This window comes from Aspergillus neoniger, assembly GCF_003184625.1.
Source record: "Aspergillus neoniger CBS 115656 unplaced genomic scaffold BO87scaffold_36, whole genome shotgun sequence".
Taxonomy (NCBI): domain Eukaryota; kingdom Fungi; phylum Ascomycota; class Eurotiomycetes; order Eurotiales; family Aspergillaceae; genus Aspergillus; species Aspergillus neoniger.
This window is the reverse complement of record NW_020291164.1, coordinates 162,671-184,934: the sequence shown is the minus strand read 5'-3', so window position 1 is coordinate 184,934 and position 22,264 is coordinate 162,671. Positions and strand designations below refer to the sequence as shown.

The window sequence follows — 22,264 nt, the reverse complement described above, 5'->3', positions numbered from 1 at the left end:
TAAAGATTCTTGTCTGCCAAGACTTCTGTTATATCAAAATTACCTAGAAAATAGCGAATAGCATAGCTCATACTGGCTGGTATCGAGTATATAGAAAACTTGCAATCTACTTATGTAACCTTTCTACTATATGTCCTGCTCTTAGAGTGTCGGAGCAGAGGTAAGGAGTCTTAACTTGCCTATGACCCGCGGGACCCTGGCCGCGTATGACTGGTGAAATGATATCATCCTGGTGTCTTCTCAATCGCTCGTCGCCCAAACCTCCCTCCGCTAGCTGTTTCTGGGGCGCTTGGATAACACCATCGTATACAGCAGGGACAGCCCCAAAGAGAGTTGCGTCGTGTATCTGTATTTTGACAAGGTAGTATAGACTACTCCGTGGTGAATGTTGGAAAGTTAAGGGAAAATGGTAAGTTCCGCTGCATAGTACGGTATTCTGGAACTAAAAGGCCATAGTTTCGAGGCCATTGACTATGAAGTATAGAAGGCTATACCTATATTGTACTATTGACTAAAGAGATGGATAATGGTAATGAGTAGGTAGTTAGTTGGTTAAAAGCCTTGGAATGACAAAGCACATGGCCTGCCGACACCAGTAATTGTCACTGTATTGTTGGGAGCTTTTGAAAAGTTCTCAACAGCCAGCGCCCCCCGTCCCGCCAAGCCCCTCGGCCCAAGGGCGCTAAGGGATCCCACCAAGCCAGTATTATTCCAGACCTCGCAAAACGTATCAAATTCTTCCTTAACTCTCTTCGCCAGACCCCTCTACCAACCATCTCCTCGTTACCCCCTCCCCCCTAAACAGCACCGTCAAGATGTCTGAGCCCATCAGGAATAAGAAAGCGGACTTTCCAGTGGCTCCGTAAGTATCCCTTCGCTGAACTACCAACTTCTCAAACATCTTGTTGTATGCTATGCTCTTTGATCTCTGACAAGATACGACGGTTGCAGGACACCACAGAATACCCCGGCCAACAATGCTCCTATTTCTTCTCATGCCCAGCAACCTGGAATTGCTAGTATCAAAGAAGGTAAAATCCCTTACCACCTTTGAGATTGTTTCTCATACAAACCAATTATAGAGTCTCTTGACCATGCTACGGCGGCTTCCCTATTTGCACGCAACCCCGGGCTCGTTTCGATGATTCAGGGAAAACTCGGATCTCTTGTTGGCCGCTCTTCGGGCTACATTGAATCTTTACCCGTGTCAGTCCGCCGGCGCGTTGCTGGCCTGAAGGGTATCCAGAAGGAGCACGCTAAATTGGAAGCTCAGTTCCAGGAAGAAGTACTGGAACTCGAGAAGAAATACTTCGCGAAGTTTACTCCCTTGTATCAGAGGCGTTCCACGATAGTCAACGGAGCCGCGGAGCCTACGGATGGTGAAGTTGAAGCGGGACAGGGTGATGAAGAGGATGTTGACTCTAAAGATGATGCTGAGGCCACCAAAGAAGAGGATCAGGAGTCCCAAATCGCCGGCATACCTGAATTCTGGCTCTCAGCTATGAAGAACCAGATTTCTCTCGCAGAAATGATCACCGAGCGAGATGAGGAGGCTTTGAAACATCTTGTCGATATCCGTATGGAATACCTCGACCGCCCAGGCTTCCGTCTCATCTTCGAATTTTCAGAGAATGCCTATTTCACAAACAAGACTATTTCGAAGACCTACTACTACAAGGAAGAAAACGGCTACGGTGGTGATTTTATCTACGATCACGCCGAAGGCACTAAGATCGATTGGAAGGCTGAGAAAGATCTTACTGTCCGCATTGAGAGCAAGAAACAGAGAAACAAGAGTGAGTATCGAAATAGCATTTATCAAAAGTGCACTGTAGCTGACGTTCCTCAGATACGAAACAGACCCGGATTGTCAAAATTACCGTCCCCACGGAGTCATTTTTCAACTTCTTCTCCCCCCCTCAGCCCCCGACTGACGATGATGATACCGTTGCTACTGATATCGAGGAGCGACTCGAGCTTGATTATCAGCTCGGTGAAGACATCAAGGAGAAGCTCATCCCCAGAGCCATTGACTGGTTCACGGGAGAGGCCCTTCAGTTCGAAGAGCTGGGTGACGACATGGATGCCGATGACTACGACGACGAGGACGATGAAGATGAGGATGAAGATGATGAAGATGATGATGAGAGGAGATCCGACCGGGACGTTGACGATGACTCCGATGAAGAGGTGCGCATTCAATGATCATCGCTTGCTTATACCGTCTGTCCATGCTAACACCAGAACAGGATGGCACCTCGAAGCCGAAGAAGGAGGCTGCAGAATGTAAACAAAGCTGAGAATGTTCAGCATGGCTCAATAAACCAAGCTCGGAGCATGCATGAATCAGTTCATCACGCCTAGCCCTCAAGTGGTGTTTTCCTTTTTCTTTCCTATTGTCATTTCAATGTTTTCGCCTCTACTTTATCATATTTTATTATTTATTTGTCACTGTTCCCACCCCCGGTCCTCTTGACTTGTCGTTTCCGCCTAGTAATCTTGCCTCAGAATGTTGTCCCAGTGTCTTGGGGAGCGCTTTTGTAGTGCAAACAATCCATTGGCGTTTCCTTGTTTAAGGCATCGTGCGCATCGCTAGTCTTGTTGCGTGACACATATCTCTAATCACTTTCTATCCAAATATTGTGTCCAAGCAACGATATGAAGCATGAGCTTACTCCAGACTTGGGCAGTACACAGAGGTCGTATGTCCGCTTGCTCTCGTGATGGCCCTGTGCAGGGGGGAAGAATTAGAAAACAGCTCTTCGTGGCCAGAGGAACATAATTTCTACTGTTTCTAATAACAAAAGCGCTAATGTTTGCTCTTTCAAACCGGCGACTTCATACAAAACGAACGAAAAAGCTGCTTTTACCCCCATAATGGGTAGTATGGTGCATACAGTAGATAGTTATCGATGAGTGGTCCGTCTTAGCTAATTTTTAGTAGTGTTTCTTCACCGCCTGTTCTGTCACCATCTTATGTTGATGTAAGACTGTCTATGCTCTGCAGAGCATCTGCCACAATTCGGACTCGCAGCTGCATATGAGCTAGAAAATTGTCCGTTCTAGTCATTCTTGTATAAATATATTCTCTGGGGAAGAGTAGACAACCCCTTGATGGCTTCTGATTATCATCAATACCTAGATAGCAGTAATACATGATGTTCATGCTTTCTGGCTCTTGGCGCTGGTGCTGACAACTGTGGGGATCGCGTCGACAAGTGGCGCCGCTCTCCAGGCGCCGCCTCAGGGGTTGCGGCTCGGTAACGCCAGCTGTTAGCCAGTCCAGTAATTTCTCCCTGAAGCGAAGCATGATGCCTTCTTCTGACTTATAATTAAGGATAGAGCCCGTCGCTACCACTACCAGACGGGAAATCATTTCTCGAACTACTTTAATCAGTTGTGCTTTTCCCTCACCTCCTCACTAGATGCCTTTTAACATCGATTATTCGAACAGATCCTCCGAACGTCCCGCATAGGTTGCTTTCTCCGGTCACGTCAAGATATAGAGAGACAACATATCTGCAGACCTGAACGCAATGGCTCACAATTACGAGGTCGGAACAAGGGCTTGGCAACCTGATCCGACCGAGGGATGGGTCGCATCTGAAGTCAAAGAGAAGTTAGTTGATGGGGACAAAGTGCAGCTTGTCTTCTTGATAGAAAATGGAGAGGTTCGTACTATATTATCTGTCCGGCTATCTCACATAGAAGATATGATATCAACTGACAAGTTTATGTGCAAAGACAAAAACTCTGGAAACTACCCAGGCCGAGTTGCAGGTAGACAACAATCCAAAACTGCCGCCCTTGATGAATCCTGCCATGCTCGAAGCCAGCGAAGACCTTACGAACCTGTCTCATCTGAATGAGCCAGCCGGTGGGTGTGTCTCCGAATCGAGGTTACGGTGGTTACTGAGTCCCTTCCAGTTTTGCAGGCCATCAAGCTGCGTTATGCCCAGAAGGAAATATACACATATAGCGGCATCGTTCTTATTGCTACCAATCCCTTTGCCCGGGTCGATTCACTTTACGTTCCACAAATGGTGCAAGTATATGCTGGAAAGCATAGGGCATCTCAGGCGCCACACCTCTTTGCTATCGCCGAGGAAGCGTTCGCGTAAGAGCGACTCCTTTCCTAAAAAACCTATATGTTTGCTTACGAGATTTGTATAGTGACATGCTACGCGATGGAAAAAATCAAACGATTGTAGTCTCTGGTGAATCAGGTGCCGGGAAAACGGTCAGCGCAAAGTACATAATGCGTTATTTTGCAACCCGCGAGTCTTCAGATCAGCCTGGAAAGTATACTACCAGTCGAGCAGATGCCATCAGTGAAACCGAAGAGCAAATCTTGGCCACAAATCCTGTCATGGAAGCTTTCGGGAATGCCAAAACCACCCGCAACGATAATTCTTCGCGCTTCGGAAAGTACATTGAGATAATGTTCGATGACAGGACCAATATAATTGGCGCAAAGATACGAACCTATCTTCTTGAACGATCTCGACTTGTCTTCCAGCCACTGAAAGAGCGCAATTATCATATATTCTACCAACTGGTTGCCGGTGCCACTGACCCCGAAAAACAGGAGCTTGGCCTCACGTCCGTCGAGGATTTCGATTATCTTAACCAAGGTGGTACACCGACGATTGACGGTGTTGACGACAGAGCCGAATTCAATGCGACAAAGAAGTCCTTGAGTACTATAGGGGTCCCGGAAAAAACGCAGGCGGAAATATTCCGTGTGCTCGCTGCTTTGTTGCACCTTGGGAATGTCAGAATTACCGCCACCAGGACAGATTCGAGTTTGTCTTCCTCGGAACCTTCACTTGTTCGAGCTTGCCAATTGCTTGGGATTGACGCCAACGAGTTTGCGAAATGGATAGTCAAGAAACAACTGATTACGCGAGGGGAAAAAATAACGTCCAACCTAACTCAACAACAGGCCACGGTGGTCAGGGACTCGGTTGCTAAATTCATTTATTCTAGCCTATTCGATTGGCTTGTTGATAGGATCAACCAAGGTCTGGCTACCGATAGTATCCTGAACAAGTTCAAGTCTTTCATTGGCGTTTTGGATATTTACGGGTTCGAACATTTTGCGAAAAACTCTTTCGAGCAGTTTTGCATCAACTACGCCAATGAGAAGCTGCAGCAAGAGTTTAACCAGCACGTGTTCAAACTGGAACAGGAAGAATATGTGCGCGAGCAGATAGACTGGACGTTCATTGACTTTTCGGACAACCAACCTTGTATTGACCTAATTGAAGCAAAATTGGGTATCTTATCCCTTTTGGATGAAGAATCTCGGTTGCCTATGGGCTCAGATGAGCAATTCGTGACCAAACTGCACCACAATTTCGCCGCAGACAAGCAGAAATTCTACAAGAAGCCCCGGTTCGGCAAGTCCGCGTTTACGATATGTCACTATGCGGTCGATGTGACCTACGAGTCCGACGGCTTCATAGAAAAGAACCGGGACACTGTTCCAGACGAGCATTTGGAGATTCTGCGAGGCTCATCCAATGAGTTCGTGAAAGAAATCTTAGACACGGCAGCAGCCGTTCGCGAGAAAGATTCGGCATCTATCTCATCCAAGCCCGTGGCTGCCCCAGGTCGAAAAATTGGCGTTGCTGTCAATCGCAAGCCAACTCTGGGAGGAATTTTCAAATCATCATTGATTGAGCTCATGAACACAATCAATTCTACCGACGTGCACTACATACGCTGCATCAAACCTAATGAGGCTAAGGAGTCGTGGAAATTCGAAGGGCCGATGGTACTCAGTCAGCTGAGAGCCTGTGGTGTCCTTGAGACTGTACGGATCAGTACTGCTGGATATCCTACACGCTGGACATACGAGGAATTTGCAATCCGGTACTACATGCTTTGTCACTCATCGCAATGGACGTCAGAAATTAGGGACATGTGCCATGCCATTCTACAAAAAGCTCTTGGGGATGGCACCCAGCAAAAGCAAGACAAATACCAACTGGGTTTAACGAAGATATTCTTTCGAGCAGGCATGCTTGCTTTTCTCGAGAATCTTCGCACATCAAGATTGAATGGGTGTGCTGTTATGATACAGAAGAACCTTCGATGCAAGTACTACCGCCGCAGATATCTCGAGGCTCGTGCCTCTATCCTCACAACACAGGCTCTTATTAGAGGTTTCTTGGCAAGGCAACGTGCAGCTGAGATACGGCAGGTCAAGGCAGCTACGACTATTCAGAGGGTATGGCGAGGACAGAAGGAGCGGCGGAATTACAGCCGCATTCGTGCCAATTTCATTCTTTTCCAGTCAGTTGCGAAGGGATTCCTTTGCCGTCAGAATATCCTCGACACGATCCATGGCAATGCAGCCAAAGTAATACAGCGATCGTTCCGTTCCTGGCGACAGCTACGCGCCTGGAGACAATACCGCAGGAAAGTGATCATTGTCCAGAATCTCTGGAGAGGAAAGCAGGCCAGGAAAGAGTACAAAAAGCTCCGCGAGGATGCTCGGGACCTCAAACAGATCTCTTATAAGCTGGAAAATAAGGTGGTAGAGTTGACTCAGTACCTCGAATCCTTGAAGCGAGAAAATAAGTCACTCAACTCGCAACTGGAGAACTATGAGACACAAGTGAAGTCTTGGAGAAGCCGACACAATGTGCTCGAGAACCGTTCGAAAGAATTACAGGCCGAAGCAAACCAGGCAGGTATTACTGCTGCTCGCTTAACTGCCATGGAGGAGGAAATGAACAAGTTACAACAGCACCATAATGATGCGCAGGCAACCATCAAGCGTCTACAGGAAGAAGAGAAGGTCTCACGGGAATCGATTCGTACTGCAAACCAAGAGTTGGAGAAACTTCAGCAGCTGAATACTGATGCTGAAAACGAAAAGGCATCTCTTCGTCAGCAGATAGTCGATCTCGAAGAACAGCTTGAACTTGCAAAGAGGGTTGTGCCTGCCAACGGCGTAAATGGAGACCAGCCGAACGGTGGGCCCATCCAGCCGCCTGCGAGCGGCTTGATAAACCTCGTTTCTTCCAAGAAGCCCAAGCCTAAAAGACGAAGTGCCGGTGCTGAGCGGATCGATATTGATCGTTTCAGTGGTGCCTATAACCCGAGGCCAGTGTCGATGGCCATTCCTAGCTCGGCTATGGGCCGCCAGCATTTCTCGGGAAATGCTTTCTCTCCAGGCCTGGACTCCGTTGAGGTAGAGCTCGAGAATTTGTTGTCTGAAGAAGATGAGCTCAATGAAGAGGTGACTATGGGCTTGATACGCAATTTGAAAATCCCACTACCCAGCTCTACGCCTCCACCAACGGAGAAGGAGGTCTTGTTCCCAGCTTATTTGATCAATTTAGTGACTTCCGAAATGTGGAACAATGGCTTTGTGAAAGAGTCCGAGCGTTTCTTAGCCAACGTCATGCAGTCAATCCAGCAAGAGGTTATGCAGCATGATGGAGAGGATGCCATTAATCCTGGAGCCTTCTGGCTTTCGAATGTCCACGAAATGTTGTCTTTCGTTTTCTTGGCCGAAGATTGGTATGAGGCACAAAAGACGGATAATTTCGAGTATGATCGTCTTTTAGAGATTGTGAAGCATGATCTCGAAAGCCTGGAGTTCAACATTTATCATACGTGGATGAAGGTATTGAAGAAGAAGCTTTACAAGATGATTGTACCGGCGATCATAGAATCCCAGTCCCTCCCTGGGTTCGTTACAAGCGAAACAAACAGGTTTCTTGGGAAGCTCTTACCCTCCAACAACAACCCAGCCTACAGTATGGATAACCTTCTCAGTCTCTTGAACAATGTCTACAAAGCAATGAAGGCTTTCTATTTGGAAGAGACTATTATCACACAGACGGTCACTGAGCTTCTCCGACTTGTCGGTGTCACTGCATTCAATGACCTTCTCATGCGGAGAAACTTTCTCTCCTGGAAACGTGGCCTGCAGATCAATTACAACATTACTCGCATCGAAGAGTGGTGCAAGAGCCATGATATGCCCGAGGGTACACTTCAGCTGGAGCATCTAATGGTAAGATACCTATCGGGACGATGGAATTGTTCTATCTGCTAAATTCATCTCATTCTAGCAAGCGACCAAGCTTCTTCAGCTGAAGAAGGCCACCTTGAATGACATCGAGATTATTCAAGATATTTGTTGGATGTGAGTTCCGGTCAACTTTGTCCTGCTGAAATTCCATGCAGTACTGACAGGTTTAGGCTCTCGCCAAACCAAATCCAGAAACTTCTGAATCAGTATCTCGTGGCTGACTATGAGCAACCTATCAATGGTGAAATCATGAAAGCCGTAGCCTCCCGTGTCACCGAGAAGAGTGATGTTCTCCTCCTGACACCAGTTGACATGGAAGATAGTGGGCCGTATGAGATTGCGGAGCCACGTGTTATAACAGCCTTGGAGACATACACCCCGTCATGTAAGTGAGCTTCAGCGGAAAATGCACCGAGTGATGCTAACGGTCTCTGAAGGGCTTCAAACGCCGCGGCTAAAGCGGCTGGCTGAAATCGTATCTGCCCAAGCAATGGCTCAGCAAGAGAGGCTGGAGATGACGGAAAGCGGCGCGGCGACGATGGAATAGACCTTGTATATGAACAACGGAGTACTAGCAATTTCATAGAAACCATGATGATGAGCGTTTGTATTGTGCTAGCCAGTTTATATTATAGTACATCTCTGTAGGCAGCCGAATGAAGGCCCCTCTTAAGTTGTTGCTCCATTGCAATTGAACCACACTACCGCCTGGTGGGGCTGCGGGGAAACAAGAATCTTAAGCGTTGGAGGATTGAACGAACCCTCGGCGGAACAGGTATATATATATCTAGCGCACCCCCGTCTATCCGTTCCTCTTCGTCTGCAGTCTGTCAACGAACAACCCACTATCTAGTTTTTTTTTTTCCTTGTTGCCCCTAGTAAGAATCCGTTCGGCCTACGCAAAGATGGCCTCAATGAAAAAAATAAACTTCATCACCGGCAACAAAAACAAGCTAGCAGAAGTGAAAGCGATATTAGGGACTGTGATCGACGTTGAAAATCAAGCAGTTGACCTTCCTGAGATACAGGGCACGATAGAAGAGATTGCCCGGGAGAAATGTCGACGTGCAGCAGAAGTGGTGAGTGACATCGCAGAAGGCAGAATCCGCACAGCTCAAAGACACTGACTCACTTCGGTCAGGTCGGAGGCCCGGTGTTGACGGAAGATACTGCACTTGAGTTTCACGCTCTTAACGGACTGCCTGGCCCATACATGTATGTCTTCCCTCACCTAAGCATACTAACTCTCCTAATAATTCTACCTAGCAAATCATTCCTCGATGCCCTAGGCCATGAAGGCCTGAATAAATTGCTTGACTCATTTGAGACCAGAGCCGCAGAGGCTGTCTGCACCTTTGCCTTTTCCAGCGGACCCGGTTCGGATCCAATCTTATTCCAGGGTAGAACTGAGGTAGGATTGAGTGCCAACTCCACCTACCCTGTCAGAAGCTGACGCATCGCAAGGGAGCTATCGTGAGACCAAGAGGTCCTGCGAATTTTGGTATGTACAGGCGACTATTAGTTACAAACATCAATGCTCACTAGCTCCTCCCAGGCTGGGATCCGATTTTCGAGTATCGTGGCAAGACTTACGCTGAAATGGACAAAGAGGAGAAGGTAATGGAATTGTCCCATCAAATTCTTCAATCAGCCACTAATACTGGAGCAGAACCTCATCTCACACAGATATAAAGCCCTGGTCAAGTTGCAAGATTGGCTGGTCGACAGACGTGATTGATATAAACTGCAAATTTCACGGTGCGAATTGGTGTCCGTTTCGGCCGCCCCCTCCCCCGGATTGCCGTAGGTAAATCGAGATCTCAGGCTCGGTCATTTTTCCAAGATTGTACCCAGCTAGAAATCCTTGCGCAGTTGGACTCTACATCATCATCCCTTTCACTATTCAATTCAACCACTAATTCCTCGTCGAAGGCTTCTCGAGCTTCGTCAAGCAAAACACCAAATATTTCGGCATCTAAATTTTCCTGCAGCTTCGTCTCATTGTATCCCCTGTAAATCGATAAGCTTCAATTAGATTTTTCAGCTAATAATAAAGGGGGAGGGCGGGGGTGGGAGCGGATGGCTTATAGTCCTTGTGGTGTACCTTGATGCGAGACGATCATAATGAACAGCAGTAGATGGGCAGCGTAACACAACGACCAAATCAATCCATGACTTGGGGAATAGATCGCATGCATGCCAGTCAATTAGATAGCCACCTTGAAGTACTTGATCCTCGATAGCGTCCAGGAGCTGCAATATGTATGTTAGGTAAACGTGAGGAGACTGGAAACCAGACTATATAAGCGTTACATGAACGTACTTTGTCCTCGTCCACAACCCAGGTTTGTAATTCGTGGTCATATGTCTCGTAGCAGTCTCGCTCTTTTGCGACATGGTTGATTGAAAGATGCCGCAGACCTGTCTCCTCGGCCAATTGTTCGCAATGGACGGTTTTTCCTACGCCGGGCGTGCCTGTTATTATCACATTTGGAGATGTCCGCATTATGCCTTATAAAAATGTGCGACGTGAATGGGTATTTCTTTCAATTTGCCCGATAAAGGCCGATAAAGTTTCAACAGTGAGGGGAAAATTTCCGTGGGGTAAGTAATCAGTACAGCTTCGGATTATCAAACTTCCCGATATCTCCATAAGTTACCCGGTGCTACATGATTCGTTATCGTTATCTAGTTGGTCGAAGCTGCCGTGCTCATATAATTTATATTGCACGAATAGGCACTATAGTACTCAGAAAGTGCTAGCTCATATGTAACCCTGATAAAATTAGTGATATGTAGAGCTCGCCGGGTGGCTTGAGTTCTTACAATGTGGTACAATGCACGTGAAAACTTAAACCTGGTAACTTTCCTCTTGAGCATGATGCTACTTGTTGAGCTGACGTATAGCGGCTACCTGACGAGTCATGCCCATGCTCATGATAGTGGGAAATGGCAAACTAGGCATGTCGTGATGTGCGCTTCACACTGGAAGGCCAAAGAACTGTTGCTGTTTTGCGGCTTGATGTCATGCCGCGCTAGTTTGCAGTGCTATTTGCTAGACGAATTGGCGGAATATTTTAGTCTGGAAGCAATCTGGTAAGCTATTACTGCATCGTCACCATATTGGTCGCCTCTTCTATCATACTTACTTTAGAAGCTCAAATGCCTTGTACTTCTGCAAATATGCTGTGCCTCGTCTGTATGCCTTCAATACGCGTGCAGGGTCCGACGTCAGTGCTTGTGCCCCCCTAAGGCGCTTCACTGCTGGGGGTGTTCGGAACATAGGATCGAAAACTAGTATGTCTGCGCTACCACCGTCACGTATTTCGAAGCCGATAATGGTCATGGAATGTCCTGTTTATGTCCGTCCACCAATTAGACAGGTCACATATCACGAAGAAAGAGGTCTTCAAACCCTGGTGCTGGAAGTAAATGGGGGGCAAGTTCGTCTGCATGACTTTTTTCCCTTCCTCCAAAACACATGATTCTCGAAAATAAGCCGCAACATTCATATATAATGCGTCATGTGCACGCACTTCCTTCGAGGCACCAATGCTGTTTGCTTCGCACCTGTGGGTTGTTAAAGCAGCGCTTCGCAATTTGGAGAAGGAGTCTTACTGTATGCCGAGACTCGAGAACAGGGCTTGTGCCTATAGAGTAATGAATCAATTGCAACCATAAGATTACGTTCATGGTCATCATACCTCTGGCGTGCCAATGTACTTCCTAGTTCCTCGGATACCTCCTGTTTCGACCCTCCCTACACTATTGAAACCCTTGTCCCACGCATCTTCGATCATATCTTGTAGTTGGAAGATCGTGGGTAGTTCCGTTGGGAAGCGCTCATGCCCCGGAAGTTGGGTTTCTTTCAAAAAGGTGATTAGCATTTGGATGTTCCTATAGCCGCAAAATCCTCCTTCTTTGGGGATCTTGGAGATCTGATGGACCTTTGGGCTGCAGAAAAAAGCACGTTGGACGGATTTGTCCTGCTCACACAACCGAGCGAGCACCGGGATGACATCGCGCGTCTCGTTTTCGACAGCTTCGCGCCTCCGAAGCGTGCCGTCTGAGGCAATTGTGTTTGTGAAGATTGACATAGAACCCCTCTCTAACATTCTTCGCAGCCATGATGGCATCTGCTTTTCGTGAGCATGAGGCCCTAACTCCGTACGCTAGGTTGAGTGTCAGCACAACGCGCTCTATGATGTATAAAGGGTAAGTGAGGATTTCGTACTCCAAGCCGCTTAGCTGTCTCTCTGTGCGGTGTTTTTGTGCCGCCGACCAATGACCACGGCGAAGGCGTTCTATCTTCATTGGGTAGCAGCCCGGGAGTGCGCTCTTTCAACCGTTCCCGTCTCTCTGAATCGTGGCTTGACACTGGACTCTCCACGTCAACAGGCAACTCTGGCTGGTGTGAAGATATGTCTTCAAAGGCAACTGTTTCCGCAAAATGCAAGTCGAGGTGGGCGGCGAGTTCAGTGTCGAGTACTATTTCCCCACAGCCGTGCGGACACTCGGCATAATCTCCTGGACATTCTCCTGTTCCAGTTGAAGGTGCATTTGCCGGCCGTCTGCTATGCTCAGCCTGAGTATCCACTTCAGGGTGATAAACATCCACATGCTCTACAACACGGCTAATGTCCGGATCAGAAAATGGACAAAAGGGACACGCTGGATCACTATGATTCATCTGGTCCATGGCAGCCAGCTTTTTATTGTAACCGCTCCAAGGATTACCTCAAGATGAAATGAAAACAGCTCCGCGTTCTTGTAAGTTAAGGTTAGTATATGTGTTTCAGCAACTTGGAAGAGGTGATTGGGAGCCGACTAGGGCCAGAAAATAGACAAAATTGACAGTTGGCTAAATAGGCAACCATCGTAGGCCCACCTAACTCAACCACAAAATCATGTGCCAAGTAGGTTAGATGCGAAGATCGAGGCCCAACTGAGACAACTTATGTTAAAATGATATAGAATCTATCTTTCCTTATAACCATTACTTACTCCGACGGTGTACTGGGGTGTGGCCAAGAGCCCAACAATTGAGAATGAATGAAAGTTTGGCCTTGCGGACTCTCTGGTATTAGAAAACAATACCATTACGGGTAATATTAGCCTCATATCCATATCGGTTATTCTTCCCGACTTGCTACCAGCAAATCAAGATGTAGTTCGTTTGCTACTGTAAGTAGGCAGGAAATACGGAGTATATTAATATTTCCGCCGATGAAATATTACTACTACTTAATATATATCACACAGTAGATTTGATGCACCCCTTCTTGCACATATCAATATAGACGAATCTGTCTTTCTGATGGTAAAACAGTACAGAGTATCTTTTCTATCGATAACAGGTAGCATACTGAACGGATCTCATTGAAAAGTCACACCTCGCTAGTTCTATAATACAACCTGCTGCACATAGCAATACCAAGGGAAATTAGAAACGTGGGACCCTAAATGGGCGATACCATAATCCGCGACCAAACAGCCAAATCAACCACCTGTACTCTGCTGTTGAGCCATCTCCGTATGAGAGAGTCATTATATCTGAGCGCAAGCATGATTACAGGTATCATAGATTCGTCCTTGAAAAGAATTTTGATGCCTATAAAGCTTTTGTATTGATGGCCAAAAATGATCAGCCAGATAGAATGTCTAATACAATTTGTTATAGATAAACATGATAGTTCAACATAGCACCAAGTGGTCCAACTGAGAATTCAAACTGTTTTCTGATTGATGCCATTCTCCCATCTCTTTGATATGAGAACACATGGTTAGAGGATAGTTTACTTTATGAAACGGGGCGTATGCAAACTCGGAAAGAACTAGACTGCTTTGGTACATTAGTTAGTACTTTTGTTCTCTGACTCAACGTTTATCTTCGATTAGTAATAATTGAGTTCTGATAATGTGTACCCGCAAAAGGAAGGCGGAGAAACAAAATGGCGAACGACCATTCGTTCTACATTTCATCGGCATGAGCTCCGCTTTCGCAACCCCGCCAGTGCACATAAAAAAGGCTGTCCCGCTACCGGAGCCAATTGCGTGGGTGTGTCATCTCTCAATTGCAAGGCTTCAACGTGCTGTTCGAGCGACCCAAAGATGGATGATCATCAGCAAAACCAGAACGATCCTTTGGAAGTTGCCAGGTATGAGTCAAAAGACTCACCGGATAGCAATTGGGTTGTGCAGAAGTTTGGAGGTACCAGTGTTGGGAAATTCGCATTGAACATCATTGACCAAGTGGTATTGTCAGTATAATCGCCCTCTGAACATCCTTCTAAATTTCGCCGTATTTGCTAACAACGGCTCTGAATCAGACCAAGTCTACTCGAACATCGCGTGGCTATAGTTTGTTCGGCAAGGAGTAGTTCAACGAAGGCTGCAGGAACCACAAACCGGTGAGTCATAACCCCTGTGTTCCAAATCCCAAGAGATCTTTACATAGCCTGTCCAGCTCCTGCCCGCAATGTCTCTACGACTTCCAGATCCTGTTAGAATAGAGTTACCATTCGGACTAACCTATTATATAACGCAGCCTTTTGCGAGCAGCTCGGGATGCGGAAGACGCTCTATCACAAGAATATGCTTCCCTTGTTGAGGCAGTCCGGCTCGAACATATCCAGGTTGTTGACGAACAAATCCAGTCCAAGGTACTTAAGTCCCGGCTCATTTCAGAGATAAACAACGAATGCGACAAAGTACTTCGAGTCCTGGAGGCTGCACAAACTTTAGGAGAGATAAGCGCACGATGCGTGGATAAAGTGATTAGTACAGGAGAAAAACTCAGTTGTCGCCTCATGGCCGCTTATATTCAGGACCGCGGGGTGGATTCGCAGTACGTGGATCTAGCTGAGGTCATCGATTTTCCTATCTCGAATCAGGGTCTCGACCAGGACTTCTACAATAATCTCGCTGCAGCTCTTGGCCGAAAGATTCGGGCCTGTGAGAACAAAGTGCCAGTTGTTACTGGTTTTTTCGGAACCGTACCCGGTGGCCTCCTCGATCAAATTGGCCGCGGTTATACTGATCTTTGCGCCGCCCTCGTTGCTGTTGGAATAGATGCCAAGGAACTCCAAGTCTGGAAAGAGGTTGATGGAATATTCACCGCAGATCCCCGGAAAGTGCCTACTGCACGCCTTTTACCTGCAATCACACCAGCCGAGGCAGCTGAACTGACATTCTATGGTTCGGAGGTGATCCATCCCTTCACTATGGAGCAAGTCATCCGTGCCAAGATTCCAATTCGCATAAAGAATGTTATGAACCCAAGAGGTGATGGCACCGTGATCTTTCCAGACTCCACTTTTGAACTGGAGAAGACAACCCCAGGTCATGATCCGAGACTATTCCGTACCCGCAGCCCTAGTCTTGTGCAGCGGCCTAAACGCCCAACGGCGGTAACGATCAAGCACAAGATATTGGTGATTAATGTACATTCCAACAAACGTTCGCTCTCACATGGATTCTTCGCTGGGATATTCTCCGTCCTCGACAGGTGGAGACTTTCTATCGATTTGATATCTACAAGTGAGGTTCATGTCTCGATGGCTCTTCATTCGGAAATGCCTCTCCTAAACGGAGTTGGGAGGGATGAATACCAGGTAATCGATGAAGATCTCAAAGGTGCTTTGCGCGACCTGCAGAGATATGGTACAGTTGATATCATCCCCGAGATGGCAATCCTTAGTCTTGTCGGAAAACAGATGAAAAATATGATCGGAGTAGCTGGCCGCATGTTTTCTACCCTAGGTGAGAACAATGTCAATATAGAGATGATTTCCCAGGGTAAGTCTCGCTTTCACCTTTGCGTCTTGAACACCGACTGATGATATACCGCCCTGAAGGTGCAAGTGAGATCAACATCTCGTGTGTCATAGAAGAAAGAGACGCTGATCGTGCCCTAAATATCATCCACACCAGCATGTTCACATTCTTGGACTAAAAGTGCTCTTTTTGTTCCCTTATACATTTGCGTCGCGCTACCTTCCAGATATTGTGTCCGCCCCTAACGCTATGATGTCCATTATCACTCTTATGTCTCCCCAAACTACAAGAGTCACGTGCATATAAACAGCTGTGTAGTTGATTCATGCTTCTTTTCTTCCTTTCTATATTCTTTCCTTTCCTTCTTCGGTTGCAGGTTTGTCTAATGCAGATAGATTTATGACTTTTCTTGTATGCTTCAGGTTGTTCATGCATCGGCGTCAAGTTTATTTTCTTTGGTGTACTGGGGTTGGCTTACCATTATACTTTTTTTTGATTTATCTGTCCTTATTGTCTATTATATAGAGCTTCATCTTCTTGCAAGACCTTTCCCACTATTCTAAAGGAATGCTTCCCAAGCTTCTTTCGGCATGTTTATCACATTGCTGAATAGTTATCTGTCAGAAAGGCTTATATAGCGAGTTCCGGACTTAATTCTGCTTACAGTAATGATCAGTATATGCATAGTTCCTGCAGGTCCAACAAAAGTCATGTTCACAACGGTGCATGCGAGGTTTATTTCTCACATTGCTCAACAACAACCTTGCACGAGGAAAAGAATATACGATGATATAGTAGTGGATACAGTAGTTTGGGGTAGATCCTGGATATAAGAGTAGGAGCAAATCATGCCGGTTACAACATACGTTTACAAATTGTTTGTATGTAAGTTCACGGCCCTTCGAGGGTATTGTAACATGTAGACATTTCAGATATTCAGACGGCGGTTCTATAATCTATAGAACTTAGATAGGTGCTAACTTACGTATAAGTAGGGTCAATCCTAGCGCCACTATGGCACTCTTAGCTTGACTTCCTTCTAGCTCCGCGGGTGTTGTAGTTATTATATAGCGAGACCGATTCACAGTACCTAAGAGCTTTGATAAGAAAATGTAGGGAAAAGGAAAGGCGAGTGGGTGGGGGCGGCAATTCAAAGCCCCTAAGTGCATGGCTCACAGCAGTAAGTGGTTGCTTACGCCTCGGTCGCTGCATTGTCTTAGACAAGCCGCATCATTGCAAGTCCCTAGCTCGGTATTCGCTGCTTCTTCTGGGAGGGAGGTGAGGTAATCATCCCTGGATGGCATAAATTGTTCATGTGGCTTATGTGTGCTGTTCAATGAGTTCAGTAGCGCTTTACTTAGATTGTGAACAGGGTTTCAAGGAAGCTAGGGCCGTAGTGGGCTACTAGTATCATCGTGAAGTCGGAGAATGTTTGTGGTAGCGAAGTAATACGTAGCCTAAGTGCTTCCAGAAGGGTGGGAGTGTGGATACGGTATCCTCGTCAGTTACAATTTTCATAACGAATGAGTAGAACTGTGTTCGGTAGCCTAGACTGTATTTGGTAGGCTGGGAATTTATAATAATATATCAAGTGCATGCCACCAGAGTCCAGACTCCAAACTGCTTTCATCAATTGACCAAGGGACCCATGATCTGCAAAATTCGCCGGCTGATTGGGTGGGTTTGAGCAAGGGATGAATCCCCATGGGTCTAACAGATGTAGCGTCGATACCGTTCACTGGGCAGCATCAAGGGACCCGCATGCCTACTCAGTCTGTGCTAGGCTAGTAAGGGAGGAGGGGGAGCCAGGGATTGGTATTACCATCTACATTTTATGTATGCGGTACGAAGCACAAGAGGACGAAATTGCAAACACGGAGTAAATGGTAATTTACTTGTGACGATACGTGTAATATCTTCCCTTCATGCCTGATGGCCACCCGAAGGTAGCTTGATAGTCCGGAGGCTGCCCGACGCGTGACGCGCACGCGCCATAACCATACCATACAGGCCCGACGAGGCGCGTGGGCAATCAACAGGTGCAGCCTGCCTTTCTTCGTTCTCTCATTCTTCACTCAACTAAGGAATTATTCACAAAATATCTTGCGCATATCTCCCCACCTTACCTGGATGGACCTTACCGGACAAAGGGATTTGAACTTAGTCGAGCCGTCTTGCCGCCTGTGTTCTGGGACTCTTTCCTTCGATAACCCACTTGCTCCATCGCTCTGTTCTCGATCTCATCATCCAACATACATCATCTACTTCGCGCCTACTCAACGTACCACACCCTACCAAAGGCAGTCTGCTTTTGGCTACATCATTGTCCAGATAACCACGTCAAGTTTCACGCCTTGGATGACAAAGGCTTTTCCCCTAGGCCGTCTGTGTCCTTGTCTCTAGATTACTGCCTTTGCATCGCGCTCTTACGCGCTTGATGTTCTGACCATCATCGTTTCTCGCACTGCGATTTGGAACTCTGCCACCCAGATTTTGTCCAATTATCCCAGCAAGGCGTGCTCCCTCGTTCATTCTGCGGGTACCTTGCCAGAGCCCAAGGTGACCCGAAGCTTTGCCCTGTTGCCATACACGGTGTGCGGAAGTTTGCTCCGCGTCGAAAGTCCCTTGACACCAAGGTACAGGGCATAGATCGTGGCAGTATGAGCCCGACACGTTCTGCGCCGGCAACCTCACGGCCTTCTTGTGGAAAAGCGATTTGCAAGCCACGCCCCCGCTTAGAGCCCTCACCTTTACCTCTGCAGCCCGTTGAGCATGTGTCGTCGGCGAAAGATCAATTTCTAAATGCGACCACTTCTACGGCACACAACGCTTCGCCAGCAAAAGTTGCTCGCAGCTCAAGTAGCCTATTTTCTGGACATGGAAGTCTAGGATTCGTTCCCATCACGGCTCCCCCGGCTCCAGAATTCACCACAGATTCTCCTTCCAAACACCCCTCTTTCGGATATCGCCACAGCGCTGCTTCTTCTTCCATGCCCCAATCCGCGTTATTCACGACATTCTCCACTTCCAGTTCAGGGAAACACTCACCTAAGGATGCGCAGTCATCAGATGAGCCCAACAGCGATAATTTTGCAGACTTCCCTGAACCCTCATTCATACCGAAACCTGTGAAGAGGACACTTATGGACGCGGCGCCACTAAAGGAACGACAAACAAAGAAGCAGAAGCGGGAGGAACCTAGTTCTATGCGCTTGCCAGAGCCTCATGAAATGCCCCCGATAGAAGACGATGGCACGAAGCCGCCTTATAGCTATGCGACGCTAATTGGCATGTCTATACTTCGTGCGCCAAACAGGCGATTGACCTTAGCGCAAATATACAAGTGGATCTCGGATACGTTTTCATATTACAAAAATAGTGACCCAGGTTGGCAGAACAGCATTCGGCACAATCTTAGCCTGAATAAAGCATTTATCAAGCAAGAAAGACCTAAGGATGATCCAGGGAAAGGCAACTACTGGGCAATTGAACCTGGAATGGAAGCTCAATTCCTCAAAGACAAGCCACTGCGCCGCGCAACCATGTCCAGCCTTCCTCTTCCGGCCGCGCCGCAGAAGGACACAGCTCGTCCGCACAACTCAAGTACTACTACTTGGGCAGTCCCGCCGCCCCCATATCAAGCGACAGGAAAACATTCGAAGCCTGTGGATCTATCTTCTGATGCCACCCTCCCTGCTTCTGACCCTGCTCTTCAAGAAGACACGAGTGACGAACATACCAACCGTACTGTGCAACAGACTCTTGGACATCGATCGTCACCACTGCAACCCATACATTCGTCACCACCTGTTGTACCTCCTCGTTACACTCGACAAGGAACCCCTCCAACCCCTTCTCAAACCATCACTTCGGGATTAGTATCCATCACCAATAAGAGAAAGCAAACTGCAGTGAATGACAGCGGATACTTCTCGTCGCTAGAGTCCTCAGCTTTGCGACCAAACAAAGCTGGGCACATTCTGACTTCGGATCTAGACATAGACCCTCCACGAATCAAGCGTGGTCGGGCAGAGGAAGAGATAGCTCGAATTCGAAGTTCCTCACACGACATTAGTCCAAGTCACTGTGGCATCTTGAAGGACTCAGGATTAGTTGTTGGTTCATCGCCCCTCCGTGGGGAATATATCAGCATGCTACCCCCTCCTATCACGCCGGTCATCAAATTCAAGAAACCCGCTAAGCCACCACCTTCAGTATCACCAAACACGAATCTACGGAACCACCGTAAAAAGATCCAACACATGGTCAATTCCCCGATAAAACATTTGGGACTCAACGATGAGGATCTTCCGTGGAGTCCCGCTTTTAATATCCAAGACGAAACATTCACGCCGAGCGAGAATCTTCATACTGGCTTCGACGTCTTTGCGGATCCTGTTTCGGATAACATATCAACCCCAGCATACGGCTCGCCAGAGAAGCGGTCTATTAAGCGTACTCGAACAGACGCTGGCGGATCAAATGGCAATATACTGGCAGACATCACATCATTGAATGCCAACAACAGGCTAGGGGTGCAGCCGTTGCAATCATCGACCAAAGCTAAAGGCCTTCTTTTCCCCGAGTCGCCTTCCAAAGTGACTGACTCAGCACGTTATCTGGACTCTTCACATGAGGATTTCTTCTCGTTTCATCTTTTTGATGAAAGCCCGACAGAAATCGATGGCGTGGACATCCTGCAGGGATTTCAGAAGATCGGGGGTATGAGCAAGGAAGAATCGTCAAGATCGAAGTCATACCCACCGAAGCCTTCGTGCAGTCATCGGAGCAACACACCTCTGTTCTAAAGCCAGGAGGTTGGGGGCTTGGACGATGAAGGTAAAATTGAAGCCACAAAACAATAATGCGCAGCGAGCGCCTCGGGAGATTTGCATTTTCTTTGATGGCGTACTAAATTGGCAAATTGCCCGATCCAGCTGGTAGACAACGGGTATTTCTGAGGGATAGGGGGGGGCGCATTTAATCTGTGTGTTTGTTTCATTTTTGAGCAGATGAGGTTGCTGGAGTTTAAAGGGTGGTTGGTAGTCGGTTATGACATATACCGGACCTGGAATGACCTTGTTACGACCTTTATGACGACATTTGGTAAGATGTACATGAGTATGTGATGTCTAAACGAACTCGAATTTCTGCTTTTTCGCTTGCGTGTCGTTTTCTTTGCTTATGTCCCGGAATGTTTGGGGTGATTTACCAAGCACATATTCAAGTTAGCTTCCACTACAAGAGCGCACAGTTTGCATTGTTTCTGTATTTTTTGAAGTGTAAAAGAGCGTAGAAGCGTATTACTATCTAGTTTCAGAAAAGGTAATAAGGAGTTCAGGTATGTTCTGAATAATGAACAGAGCCTAGTGAGTTGGTGCCGAATGATGCGCGAAGCAAGCAGAAACGGAAAAGATGTTCGAAAGGCAGCGTACGAGGAAACAGTACATGGAAGGAAAAGATGTCTGTGGTCTCAATTCCTAACCTAACGCCGTACCAAAGAAAGGTCTAACCTGCATGACCTGTGCCTCTCAACTGATTTAACGAAACCCGGATACGCTAAAATACAGAAAAAGAAATTTTGTTTTCGAGATGAGGCTAGTCGCTGCTAGCACAACCGCGACACCCACAGCTAACACATTGAATTGTTTGATCTTCTTTGAGCTGCGCCTTAGGTACCCGACAGATGCAAGTTGCATTGAAATTCGTTTCCTTCGTCTGGATGCACCGGAGGCAGCATAACTGTAATAAAGACATGGCACGTGTTAGTGATTTCATCTTATTCCAGGTCTTGGTAGGGCAAACTCGTGGTAGTATCCCTTGAAGAATGACAGAAGGAGATATAAGGAAGAGCAGAAGTAGAAAACGGGTAGATAGTAACCTTTTCGTAGCCTTGCTTCTTCCATTTCGCGATCAAGTTGGCGTCCGCATAGTTGTTCTTCAAAAGCCATTCGTACAGCTGTTTTGATATGGCTTCTTTTTCGTAATACAAGTCATATACGTATCTCGACCCTATGTGTCATACTATGAGTAACTTTGAGCCGTCGACAACTGGAATATGAATGTCGACGGAAGACCACTTACTCTGGTGGCTGATTTGGAATATGGGCCACAGCATCTCGTGCTTCTTCTTCCCGTCATGCGATGCATTCTCCGCATCTTTCATCTTATTGCTGAACTCCAGCAGTGTATCCTCTATATCATCGAAGCCTGCCGGGGGCGGTTTGCGATTGCGCGAGGTCCGTACTGGGGGCATCTCTGGATATGTAGCCAACAAGACAAAACTAAAGGCGGTTTTGCGTGATTTCTCGAAAGAGGGACAGAAGTGAGTATTGCGAAACCAAACACCCAAACCCTGTTGATTGATTTTCCGTAGCCCAAAGAATGATTTGCTCCACAATAGATAGATGCGTTCGAGCGGCGGGCGCTACGAGC

The 22,264-nt window shown here is 47.1% G+C and overlaps 8 protein-coding genes across 8 annotated transcripts; 5 read left to right on the top strand and 3 right to left on the bottom strand.

The window, feature by feature from the left end:
* Positions 1-815: 815 nt before the first annotated feature.
* On the top strand, positions 816-2,300 carry nap1 (histone chaperone NAP1; the record flags this gene model as incomplete). The annotated part of the gene is made up of 5 exons (XM_025619761.1): positions 816-862; positions 952-1,031; positions 1,083-1,796; positions 1,850-2,190; positions 2,250-2,300. 5 exons carry the CDS (start codon positions 816-818, stop codon positions 2,298-2,300), a joined length of 1,233 nt encoding a protein of 410 aa, XP_025476006.1.
* A 989-nt stretch (positions 2,301-3,289) lies between these two features.
* Positions 3,290-8,657, top strand: BO87DRAFT_379814 (type V myosin). Its single transcript, XM_025624152.1, has 7 exons — positions 3,290-3,671; positions 3,745-3,877; positions 3,928-4,117; positions 4,174-8,035; positions 8,094-8,167; positions 8,224-8,438; positions 8,491-8,657. Exons 1-7 carry the CDS (start codon positions 3,537-3,539, stop codon positions 8,598-8,600), a joined length of 4,719 nt encoding a protein of 1,572 aa, XP_025476005.1. The 5' UTR covers positions 3,290-3,536; the 3' UTR covers positions 8,601-8,657.
* A 208-nt stretch (positions 8,658-8,865) lies between these two features.
* On the top strand, positions 8,866-10,044 carry BO87DRAFT_366946 (non-canonical purine NTP pyrophosphatase). The gene is made up of 6 exons (XM_025621860.1): positions 8,866-9,132; positions 9,195-9,268; positions 9,320-9,464; positions 9,518-9,554; positions 9,609-9,670; positions 9,723-10,044. The coding sequence occupies exons 1-6, from the start codon at positions 8,959-8,961 to the stop codon at positions 9,789-9,791; spliced, it is 561 nt and encodes a 186-aa protein (XP_025476004.1). The 5' UTR covers positions 8,866-8,958; the 3' UTR covers positions 9,792-10,044.
* BO87DRAFT_153994 (nucleoside triphosphates FAP7) lies at positions 9,690-10,694 on the bottom strand. Its single transcript, XM_025618195.1, has 3 exons — positions 10,377-10,694; positions 10,158-10,306; positions 9,690-10,063 (listed from the first exon to the last, which is right to left on the bottom strand). Exons 1-3 carry the CDS (start codon positions 10,557-10,559, stop codon positions 9,874-9,876), a joined length of 522 nt encoding a protein of 173 aa, XP_025476003.1. The 5' UTR covers positions 10,560-10,694; the 3' UTR covers positions 9,690-9,873.
* A 111-nt stretch (positions 10,695-10,805) lies between these two features.
* Positions 10,806-12,855, bottom strand: BO87DRAFT_154000 (C78 family peptidase). Its single transcript, XM_025618196.1, has 7 exons — positions 12,288-12,855; positions 11,758-12,225; positions 11,672-11,703; positions 11,469-11,623; positions 11,203-11,407; positions 10,880-11,135; positions 10,806-10,829 (listed from the first exon to the last, which is right to left on the bottom strand). Exons 1-6 carry the CDS (start codon positions 12,750-12,752, stop codon positions 11,102-11,104), a joined length of 1,359 nt encoding a protein of 452 aa, XP_025476002.1. The 5' UTR covers positions 12,753-12,855; the 3' UTR covers positions 10,806-10,829; positions 10,880-11,101.
* Positions 12,856-14,067: 1,212 nt separating this feature from the next.
* Positions 14,068-16,477, top strand: BO87DRAFT_342643 (aspartate kinase). The gene is made up of 4 exons (XM_025620747.1): positions 14,068-14,313; positions 14,383-14,463; positions 14,601-15,850; positions 15,910-16,477. The coding sequence occupies exons 1-4, from the start codon at positions 14,165-14,167 to the stop codon at positions 16,005-16,007; spliced, it is 1,578 nt and encodes a 525-aa protein (XP_025476001.1). The 5' UTR covers positions 14,068-14,164; the 3' UTR covers positions 16,008-16,477.
* A 1,883-nt stretch (positions 16,478-18,360) lies between these two features.
* BO87DRAFT_153525 (forkhead box transcription factor) lies at positions 18,361-20,797 on the top strand. Its single transcript, XM_025618193.1, has one exon. It carries the CDS (start codon positions 18,490-18,492, stop codon positions 20,635-20,637), a length of 2,148 nt encoding a protein of 715 aa, XP_025476000.1. The 5' UTR covers positions 18,361-18,489; the 3' UTR covers positions 20,638-20,797.
* A 362-nt stretch (positions 20,798-21,159) lies between these two features.
* BO87DRAFT_366932 (BUD31 family protein) lies at positions 21,160-22,231 on the bottom strand. Its single transcript, XM_025621859.1, has 3 exons — positions 21,914-22,231; positions 21,711-21,841; positions 21,160-21,571 (listed from the first exon to the last, which is right to left on the bottom strand). The coding sequence occupies exons 1-3, from the start codon at positions 22,083-22,085 to the stop codon at positions 21,428-21,430; spliced, it is 447 nt and encodes a 148-aa protein (XP_025475999.1). The 5' UTR covers positions 22,086-22,231; the 3' UTR covers positions 21,160-21,427.
* Positions 22,232-22,264: the final 33 nt, after the last annotated feature.

Bases quoted from the DNA above. Each gene is read 5' to 3' on its own strand.
- BO87DRAFT_379814 (XM_025624152.1), top strand. From the start codon at position 3,537: ATGGCTCACAATTACGAGGTCGGAACAAGGGCTTGGCAACCTGATCCG. The intron at 4,118-4,173 runs GTAAGAGCGACT...AGATTTGTATAG, and splicing joins ATCGCCGAGGAAGCGTTCGC to TGACATGCTACGCGATGGAA. The intron at 8,168-8,223 runs GTGAGTTCCGGT...TGACAGGTTTAG, and splicing joins ATTCAAGATATTTGTTGGAT to GCTCTCGCCAAACCAAATCC.
- BO87DRAFT_366946 (XM_025621860.1), top strand. From the start codon at position 8,959: ATGGCCTCAATGAAAAAAATAAACTTCATCACCGGCAACAAAAACAAG. The intron at 9,269-9,319 runs GTATGTCTTCCC...AATTCTACCTAG, and splicing joins GGACTGCCTGGCCCATACAT to CAAATCATTCCTCGATGCCC. The intron at 9,671-9,722 runs GTAATGGAATTG...ATACTGGAGCAG, and splicing joins AAATGGACAAAGAGGAGAAG to AACCTCATCTCACACAGATA.
- BO87DRAFT_153994 (XM_025618195.1), bottom strand. From the start codon at position 10,559: ATGCGGACATCTCCAAATGTGATAATAACAGGCACGCCCGGCGTAGGA. The intron at 10,307-10,376 runs GTACGTTCATGT...TACATATTGCAG, and splicing joins GGGTTGTGGACGAGGACAAA to CTCCTGGACGCTATCGAGGA. The intron at 10,064-10,157 runs GTACACCACAAG...ATCGATTTACAG, and splicing joins TATGATCGTCTCGCATCAAG to GGGATACAATGAGACGAAGC.
- BO87DRAFT_154000 (XM_025618196.1), bottom strand. From the start codon at position 12,752: ATGGACCAGATGAATCATAGTGATCCAGCGTGTCCCTTTTGTCCATTT. The intron at 12,226-12,287 runs GTACGAAATCCT...CACTCAACCTAG, and splicing joins AGACAGCTAAGCGGCTTGGA to CGTACGGAGTTAGGGCCTCA. The intron at 11,408-11,468 runs GTTTGAAGACCT...GGACATAAACAG, and splicing joins CATTTACTTCCAGCACCAGG to GACATTCCATGACCATTATC.
- BO87DRAFT_342643 (XM_025620747.1), top strand. From the start codon at position 14,165: ATGGATGATCATCAGCAAAACCAGAACGATCCTTTGGAAGTTGCCAGG. The intron at 14,314-14,382 runs GTCAGTATAATC...GCTCTGAATCAG, and splicing joins ATCATTGACCAAGTGGTATT to ACCAAGTCTACTCGAACATC. The intron at 14,464-14,600 runs GTGAGTCATAAC...TATATAACGCAG, and splicing joins GCTGCAGGAACCACAAACCG to CCTTTTGCGAGCAGCTCGGG.
- BO87DRAFT_153525 (XM_025618193.1), top strand. From the start codon at position 18,490: ATGAGCCCGACACGTTCTGCGCCGGCAACCTCACGGCCTTCTTGTGGA.
- BO87DRAFT_366932 (XM_025621859.1), bottom strand. From the start codon at position 22,085: ATGCCCCCAGTACGGACCTCGCGCAATCGCAAACCGCCCCCGGCAGGC. The intron at 21,842-21,913 runs GTAAGTGGTCTT...TATGACACATAG, and splicing joins ATTCCAAATCAGCCACCAGA to GGTCGAGATACGTATATGAC. The intron at 21,572-21,710 runs GTTACTATCTAC...TCTTTATTACAG, and splicing joins AGAAGCAAGGCTACGAAAAG to TTATGCTGCCTCCGGTGCAT.